Here is a 9,573-nt window from a genome sequence, read left to right as displayed (position 1 = left end):
GCTGTACTGTACAATCCAAGCATGAAAAAAAAATGCATCGCTGCATCAATTCTGGAACTTTGGTCTGACCAGAGACCGAATTATGTGTAACAATGATCGGTTGTTATACTTCTGCGATGGCATTTGTTTATGTGTACATGTACTTTCCCTTCTAATCAACAGAATAATGTGAGCTTGTCTCTAATCAGAAACATAAAAAGCTTGCATTCATTTTCACTGACTGACTTACATTGGTGACAACCAGTTAAAAAAAAATACCCCCCTTTTTTTTTTTTTTTAACAAATAATAGCGTATAAGTGTCAAGGGAGCCAAAAAGAAAATATACATGTACAAAGAAAACAATCAAGGTTGTGCATTAAGTTTCTGAAATCTTCACTGTTAGATCATTTAAAACAATTGTTTGCTGATCATTTTTGTTTTGTTTTAATATTTGTTATGGCTTTCCATTATAGCAGGCCTGCTGTTTTAGACTGATTCTCAATCCTTCTGTTATCATGCAGCCATTATCAATATAGTGACTGGATCAATGTTGGTTTGCTAGTGCTTGATCACTTTCATTCATCCATAAGTAAATACTGTTTGTTTTCATAATATTGTTTTTGTAAATGTAAAGAGTTTGTAAAATAAAGCCTATGGCTAAATTTTGGGTTTTTTTTATGACTATTGTCAAATCTGAGTGAACAATAAATGTGTTTGTATACAACGCACACATATATGCCTGTACAATGCATAATAGGCTTTTATTAGGAACTGCCAGTGACCACTGCATAGCAGCATAGTGTCAGATACCGCGTGCACAGTTACAGCAGATGCTAGGCCTGTGGGCTGGCAGGTGATGTCAGCATACATGTTGTGCCTTTCAAGTTAAGTCGACTGAGTCAATCCTACATTTACTAGCTCCTGAAACACCCAACGTGATGGTTTCAGAGTGGTTTGGTGAGATGACAGGAAAATACATACATGGAAGAATGTTGACCAATCGGTTCTTAAACTTGTTGGCTGGTAGATTTGCACTCACAAACTTCGATGGCAGAGCCTTCTGATTGGCCAGACGCTGTCATGTTCAATGAAAGACAACATAAAAAAACATCAACACTCAAAAGCTTGATATATCCTTTATTACAGCTTGTAAAAATGTAAGGGCAAAAATTAAGTTACATGTATATAATACCTTGCCGAGTCAAATTTAGGAATCTGGTACAAAGTGTGTGCGTGTGTGTTCCTGTATTGTATTACGCTCGAGGACAGACAACAAAAGGAGCACAAAGGGGCCATTCATCCGACGGTGCCTATTGTCCTCGAACGCAGGTTTGTGCACTAAGTCTATGGGAAAGGTTTAGATCAGGGAACAAAGGAAACACAAGCCAATCCTCGGAAGCATAGCAAAAAACGACTGTGTGTGTGTGTGTGGGGGGGGGGGGGGGGGGGAGGGGGGGGTGTTCAATTGTTTTACGCTAGGGGGCACTATTTGTGGACAAAGTTTACATAATAACACCTTTAAATTGTAATATTGGCCAAGTATCCTTTATAAATATTTCTTTCCTTTCTTGCTTTTGTCTTTATGTGAATGAGGTTGTTTTCATTTTTTTAATTAAACCAAATGCCCATTATTTCATGGGGATGTCGTAACTTCCTTGCTGGTCAGGTACGAATAATTGCTTTTTTTCGTCCAATTTTAGTCTGATTAGTCTGGGTGGCATGGGTGGCTTGTGCGTAAAGCGCTCGGCTCTCACCAAGGTGACCCCGGTTCAAATCCCGGCCGTGGGTCACGTGTGAGTAGAGTTTGTGCATTGGTTCTCTCCTGTGATACGAGGGTTTTTCTCCGGGCCCTCTGGTTTCCTCCCTCCGGAAAAATCAAACACTTTTGATCTCAGGCTGTGCTCCGTGGTCATATATGGGTCGATGTGGCCGGCAGCATAGGCGCCTTTAGTTGCCAGCGGCCCGATCACATTGTAGCTGCGTCCTTCGCAATTCAGCATCCCAGCTGCTAGTAAGGATGATTAGCCTCCCAAATTGCTATTATTATTATAATTATACCTGTAATGGTACCATTAAGGAGACACGTTATGGTAATTTCTTTGCATGATGGGAGACATCGGTCATCAGAGAGACATTTTCATGTCTCCCTAATGTCACAGCCCCCCCTTTAGAGGCAACATTTTACTGTAGCAATTAGATTATATTTGTTGCTCGTTGTCTGATTAGTAAGATCGAGTACGATCTGAGTCCGCGATTTAATTTTCGAATCGATAAAATTTTTAATTTTCAATTTTAAACTTGGCGGCAAACAATTTTCTAGAAAGTCTCATTCAGTTGAGTTTAACCCCTCTATAGACTTTGCACATGTTTTATTCAGCCTGGCATTTTTGACCTACAAGTATCACAAACCTGTATTCTCATGAAACTGAACCTATGTAAAGACCCCACAGTGCACTTGTGTCCCAAAGAGTGACGTCATCTGAAATGTGCATATTTTAAATACCTATATCTAGAGAACTCAAAGTTTGATTGGATTGAAACTTGGTAAGTATTGGTAAAAATTGAGGTGACGTCATGATGACGTCATTGTGTGATTTTTTTATGAATTTTTGAACTTTAAAGCCGTATCTCAAGAACTGAACAATTTCAAAACTCTTTTTGTAATTCTGCCAGGTCATACATATTTGCACAAAAATGTGCCAAATGTTTGACATCATCATGACGTCATAAGAAATCAAATTATAAATTTTAAAGATAAATTCCCCTTTTTTTGGCAGATAAATGTTACAATTTTGAGAAATTTGTCTGGCGCATGACGTCGTCAATACAGATAGTTTCTGAAATATATATACAGATATTTTTTACATGCTGAAAAAACCTGTGTTCTGTTCATTGAACAGACATAGCTCTAGTTAACTACATGTATGTTTTCGTAACCTTCATTCAAGCTGACATTACAGCCAATAATTATTTTAAATGTCTGTTTTGCAGGATTACTGTAATTCCAACCAATTCCTCACAAAAAATGGCTTATTTAGCATGGCAACAAGGAATTTCCAACTATTACTCTGACAATGCCAAATATCACTCATGTCTACAAGGAAAACATTTTAATACAAAACGTGCTCCCTTTTAGCAAGTGGAAAAGCAACCTGTTTAACTCTTAGTTATCAAGATATACTCACCTTGAACTCACTCTCCATTCCTGTAATGGTTTCTCCTGGCTCAGTTTGTGTCAGTTTCTGAATGTGGGAATAAAGATTCCTTGCTGGTACTTCAGTGTTTCCACTCAGCACTGCCTCTAATAAAGCCTCATGGATGAAGATATACTGCTCCTCAGTCTGTACCATGTAGTTACGCTGTGCGCGGAGACAGGTGACATGACCATAGATATCCACCGTCTTCTCATGCTTGATCCTCTCCAACATAGAGTCGATTACAATGAAGGCTCCAGTGCGACCCACTCCGGCACTGTAAGAAGATACATGCAAAAACAAATACAAAAAAAATAAACCCAAAAACTAAAACTTGTTGCCAAAAAATCCAAATATATTTTTACAAACACAAACGATGGTTCAATTGTGATGGCAAGCAATTTTCCCACAGAGAATGCTTCTCCTAGGTTACTTACAGAAAAGCCAGCAAAGGAGAGTCATGTACCTAGGATTACACATTAAAACAAAGTTTTACTCCAGTCTGTCTTTTGGGCTATTAAATTAGTAGTGTCAAGCAGCGAAACATTCAAAAGTACCACCTAACACTGTAAACGTGAGGCAATACTTGCATCTACCTCCCCAACCACACCAGCTCTGTGCAGTTTCATTGATTCATATTGATTCATAAAGGATTAAATGAAGTGAAATACAGGTGCTAATCTTGAAATGTTCTTGTTAAAAGACACTGCCTGAATCAGCAACTAGTGGCTATGTCTGAATTACTTGGCTTGCGTCAGCAATAACACACGCATCAATGCGAGGTGGATTCTGCTGCCTATAGGACAGTCCTCAATTTGAATGCAGCAAGTGCTACATGTGTTTTGCCTACCTGCAATGGACCACAATTGGCCCAGCATCAGGAGGGTTACAGGCTTTGATGCGACTAACAAATGCCAGAACCTGTGTAGCATGCTCAGGAACACCATGATCAGGCCAGGCTGTGAACTGAAACTGACGAACCTCCCGTTTCTCTGCTGGTTTCTGATACCCAATAATCATAATGATAGAATGAATGTGGAACACATCAGTGAAGAAGAACAGGGACTGAAAATCAAACAAGTTCTATACTGTGCAAACAATGAAATGCAAATATATTTTGCTACCTTGATATTAATATTAAAAACAAAAATTACTGTATCTTTTGAGCTTTTAAGTCTTTTGAGTGAAGGGGGGTTTTGGGGGACAGGGGGGGGGGGGGGGGGGGGGGGGGGGGGGGGTGGGGGGGGGGGGGGGGGGGGTGTGTGTCACGGTGTAGGTCCTGGGTGATCGGAAGCACTCTACAACTAGGTTTATAATATTTTGAACAGTAATATCAGTTCAGGTACCAAACCATTTTGACACGAGTACCTAACCATTTTGGCAAGGAGGTGAGTGGTTAAAAAATAGCCATGCAATATATTCAAAGTAAATTTGAGGAGTTGGAATACATCTGTTTTCTTGTGTTTGCAGAAAACTGAGTTAAACAACAATCCTGTGCAATAACAAGTAGAAGCTTAAATCCCCAAACTTGAGTACTTCTCACCTTAATATTGATCAGAGAAAAGTTGCGAACTGAGTAAGTAGCCAAGTCCGTCATATCATGCAAGGTGACCTGAATATCTCCATATGTCTCATGTCCCTTGCTAGGCCAGTACTGATCACACTTGACACGGTTTCTCTCTTCCAACTTGGTCATCATCACAAGTGTGCATGTACGCTGCTCCCACACCTCCAAGATAAAGCAATACAAATCCAATTGCTTTAAATAAGTTTAGTACTACTACTACTAGTCGGCTGCGCAGCAGCCGGTCACAATGTTTTTCCAAATGGCTTGATTTTGGGCGGCCTCACGGATCTCCTTAGGTGTAACAGCTACATCTTTAAAGAGTAGTCTGGCAAATAAGTTTAATCCAACCCTTTTTATTCCTTGAAGAAGGGTCAGTTGGTCAGGAAAAAAAAAACCACACAAATTCCAATAAATACAAGTCAGATGATAAATGAGTTCTGTATCCTTTATCAAGAACCAAATATAGCAAAAATATACATTTTGATCATATTTTGACTGCACTTACCATTCTCCAAAAGTCACCAAGTGTTTCTGGTAATGGTCCTTGTGTAGCAATATAAGCATTCTGCTTACGGTAACCATCACAATAGTTAGCATTGAGATAGTCACTGCCTGGCAGACCATCAACACGTGACAAGATGACCCGGGAGTGGTCATATGCAATCACATTTGCATAGCGATTCTTGGGCTTGTTTACTTCTAGATTAGAATGGTCCCATGTGAACTGCTGACCTGGTTCAATGGACTGAAACAAACAATTCATTATTAGAACAAAGGCCTCCATTGGTCTACAATAGTACATATGAAACTACTCACCAACAGAAATAACAACAGTAGTAACCTTACCCACAAAGATATGACATCAAGGCTGCTGTTACAAGTATTTTTTTCAGGGGGTTTTGTGAGAAGTTTAGCAACTACTGTGTGCTAAAAGTTTTTTAACAAATGTATTCAGGGAAAATACATTACATTTGTTAAAAAGTCTCCCCAAAACCTGGAAAACTGCTAAAAGCATCGCCATCCCAAACCTGGGAAAGACCCAAAACTGGCTTCCAGCTACCATCCGATCTCCCTTCTCTCAATGTGCTACAAACTGTTAGAGCGGATCATCCTCCACCAGATCCAGCCAACTGTTGAGGATGTACTGCACATCGAGCAAGCGGGATTCCGTTCTGGCAGAAGTACTCAAGATCAAGTTTTTGCCCTCACTACCTACATCGAAAATGGATACCAACCACGCTTAAAGACTGGCGCTGTCTTCCTTGATCTCACTGCTGCATACGATACTGTGTGGCACAAAGGTCTGACCTCGGCTCCACCATCAACAATGACATAGCCAAGATCAGCGAATACTAAAACACTGGCGACTTCAGCCCAGCCAAAACAGTATCTAGTGTTTTCCACTTGCACAACGCCAGCAGTGACCAAGAGCTAGACATTTTCCTCAACGGCAATCATCTGAGCCACATCTCTAGAACCACTTATCTTGGCGTCACCTTGGACCGAACACTCACCTTCAAATCTCACCTCCAGAAAGTGGCTGCCAAAATTCGGACCAGAAACAACCTAATCCACATGCTCGCCGGTACAACCTGGGGAGCAAATGCAAAGACACTCCGCTCATCAGCACTAGCTCTCTGCTACTCAGTGGCTGAGTACTGCACTCCAGTCTGGAGGAACTCTGCCCACACCAGCCTTGTCGACGTCCAACTGAACAATACCATGAGGACCATCACTGGTGCTGTTCGTTGCACAAGGACTGACGGGTTCCCAGTGCTAAGCAACATTGCCCCTCCAGACATCCGAAGAGAGGTTGCTACATCAAGGCTGGTCAGCAAGATCAGATCCAACCCTGAGCTCCCTCTCCTCAGTGTCCTGGACTTCCACCCAAGGCCTAGACTCAAGTCTAGAAAGCCAGTATGGTTCAATGTCCCGGACAGCACAGTGACTGCAGAAGACCCATGGCGCATCCGATGGCGAGACCACACTGACGTCCTGAACAAGTTCCTGGTCACCGACCCCACCATCCAGCTGCGGGAGATAGACATTCCCCGCGGTCAATGGTGTCTCCTCAACCGGTTCCGAACTGACGCAGGGCCATGCCGCAGCAGCCTATATAAGTGGGTTACATCTCATCTCCGCTTTAAGACTGTGGCGAACCCCAGACGATGCGCCATATGATCAATGACTGCCCACTATCTTACTGGTGGCATCGCAGCCCTTCACTTGGCCGAGGACCCAGCGACTGGCTTACGGACAATACAACAAGATCGCCATAGCATACGACATCATCATCATCAGGGAAAATAATTCATTGGAAATCTGGCAAAATTTGGAAATCTGGGTTGTTTTAAAAGACAGTGTAAAAAGGGTACTGAACAAGTGAAGAGTTTATATCCAAAACGCGATACCTGTATATCCATTTGGAAAAAACTTTAAAGAATGAAAACATAACAGGTGTTTATAAACCACAGCTTTTAAAAAAAAATATTATTCTTAAATTTTAACTATAGTTATAACAGCCATCGAAACTGACTTTGAGCAGCCAGGAGAAGGCGGGATTCTAAAATGTAACAAACTTACATTTATCATGTTTTTTGTCAAGTTATCAGTCCAAACCTCAGAAACTGTTTTCGAATCCAAAATCATATTAGTATCATTTTATATAGGGGACAACTGAAAAGACATCATAAATATTGTATTTTGCATTATTTGTTTACATGCTGAAACTGAATAGGTAATACCACTTAACATCTCACCTCATATTCCTGGGAGAAGAGGAGGTTTTCATTGCTCTTGAGATGCTCAATGTGGTCACTCAATTCCATAACAGGAATGGGAGGATGCGACATCATAGCTATAGTAACAAATAAATGACATGCCAAATAAGTAACAGCCAAGCCTCCTATCCATACCTGAGCATGATGTATAATGTATTATAATTATCTTATGCATGCTTCCATCAAATTATCACTGCCAAAATTTCCCTTGCATTCTTAATGATTACATGTAAAGAATCCAATATTGAACCTACCAGGTGTTTGGTAGTTCATTCTTCTCATCTCTACTGGGTCAGATGGGTTTGTCGACTTGACTTCCTTACGCTTCGGTCTACGCTCAGTGGGTCCACTTCTCCTGCAATGGGATAACAAAACAGCTTGGAATTGGTCTCAAATTCAAGTTCCATACAAAAAGTTTAACTCTAATGAAACACTTACAGCAAGATAAAATTAAGATGCATAAACAAACCTCTTGTTCCTAAGGAAGATTATAATAATGACGATGATGACCAGGAGAATGATGACACCAATGACTGCTCCGATGATGGCTGGCATTGAACTGCTGTCACTAGGTTCTTTGCTAGGGTTGGAGCGGTTTGGTTCTGGTGTGCCATTATTACCACCAGGTGCAGTACTGATTCTTTTCTTAACTTGTACTGGATGGCTATAATCACTAGAAGCAACTAACAACTCCTGCAAAGAATAGAATAACAGCTGTTTTAAAGACTGGAATGTTGGTTGTTGACTGTAATTGTGTTGAAAATTGTTATCCATTGGTAAAACAAAGTTAAACATAAAAGCAAACATCTAAAAATTGTTTAAAACTTTTTACATCTCAAAATTAATGCATTCTTAATCAATGGAGTTTTTAAACGACCTTCATCTTGCACTCCAGCCATGAAATGATTTTGACAATTTAACATTCCAACATTCATTGGTTATTAAAAAAGAAAACATACACAACACATTTTATTATGGACTGTTCTCACTAATCAAGCTATTCCTCACTGTTACATTGGTAAGTACTGTCATTCATCCCTCTCAGACAATTTGGGCTCAACTAATTTGAATAAATCTTATTTAAGGCTCATATGCAGTAGATCATTGCTTGTATTTCTGAAAGAGCAATGGTAAATTACAGCACCGTTGATTTGACATCAAATTAACATGTGGATATAATGACTTGGGCATGCAACCCCCAAAAAACGATAATAAATAAGAAAACAATTTATTTAGGTTACTCAATTGGCTGGAGCAAAGCACTTGTACAGTATGCCTGAGGCTGCTAGCTAAATACCCACTTTAGTTAGTTTTCTGTTCAACAAACAAACAGAACCTTTCTAATGGCAAAACAATGCCCATATCAACAACAGATGGTAATTTGTAATTCAACTATTACTTTTCAAGCAATTTGCTAATTTGATATGAATAATATACCTCATCTTCAGATAAAACTCTAGCTTTTATGAAGAATGTGTAGTAACGGTTTTCCTCAAGTGGCCTATTATGAAACCCATTGATGTAGCGCTCATCTCCAATGGTAAAGGGCACAGTCAGCTCACTTGCAAGGAGATAAGCAGTAATGTATGGAAGGGAATTACTGGTGGCCCGACGCTTGCGCAATGATGTATCTCGCTGGTTTCTATGGCCAGAGGAAGGCAACAACTCATCCATAGAGTAATCGCTAGGAGAGCCTGTTGGAAGGCTGGGCCCATCAAGAGGAACCACCACAATCAAAACGTTACTGAGAAAAAAAAACAAATACACCAAAAATTAAGTACATGGTCATGCTAAAGAGCATCAGCAGAAAAGGCCCCATAAACGTCTTAAAAGGGAAAACTCATTCTAGTTTTTGCTAACAAAACTGAAATGGATTAGGTATCTGATGACATCAAATTTTCATTAACTTTTTTTGTTTGTTAGTTTTTAGTGCAAATGCTAGAACAAAATCAACCACAAATTTTAATTCACAAAGGTGGGGAATTCCACCCCCCCCCCCCAAGATCTCGACCATCGAGTGATGAAAAATTTTGAAACTCAGTACACGAATAG

General features: G+C 40.2%; 1 protein-coding gene across 4 annotated transcripts in view; it reads right to left on the bottom strand.

The window, feature by feature from the left end:
- Positions 1 to 824: 824 nt before the first annotated feature.
- LOC119728261 (tyrosine-protein phosphatase Lar-like) overlaps positions 825 to 9,573 on the bottom strand; it is a 70,103-nt gene continuing 61,354 nt past the window's right edge. For all 4 annotated transcript variants that reach the window (XM_038200421.1, XM_038200423.1, XM_038200420.1 and 1 more), the window contains 9 exons: positions 8,959 to 9,265; positions 7,991 to 8,214; positions 7,776 to 7,876; positions 7,501 to 7,598; positions 5,247 to 5,486; positions 4,718 to 4,903; positions 4,025 to 4,176; positions 3,166 to 3,451; positions 825 to 1,055 (listed from right to left, as the gene is read on the bottom strand). In XM_038200421.1, coding sequence (XP_038056349.1) covers positions 861 to 1,055; positions 3,166 to 3,451; positions 4,025 to 4,176; positions 4,718 to 4,903; positions 5,247 to 5,486; positions 7,501 to 7,598; positions 7,776 to 7,876; positions 7,991 to 8,214; positions 8,959 to 9,265 — 1,789 coding nt within the window. In that variant the 3' untranslated portion in view covers positions 825 to 860. The remainder of the gene's footprint in view (positions 1,056 to 3,165; positions 3,452 to 4,024; positions 4,177 to 4,717; positions 4,904 to 5,246; positions 5,487 to 7,500; positions 7,599 to 7,775; positions 7,877 to 7,990; positions 8,215 to 8,958; positions 9,266 to 9,573) is intronic.

The sequence above is a fragment of the Patiria miniata genome, unplaced genomic scaffold (assembly GCF_015706575.1).
Source record: "Patiria miniata isolate m_02_andy unplaced genomic scaffold, ASM1570657v1 HiC_scaffold_20, whole genome shotgun sequence".
Classification (NCBI taxonomy): domain Eukaryota; kingdom Metazoa; phylum Echinodermata; class Asteroidea; order Valvatida; family Asterinidae; genus Patiria; species Patiria miniata.
Note: the sequence above shows the minus strand (reverse complement) of the source record. Positions and strands in the feature narration are given on the sequence as shown.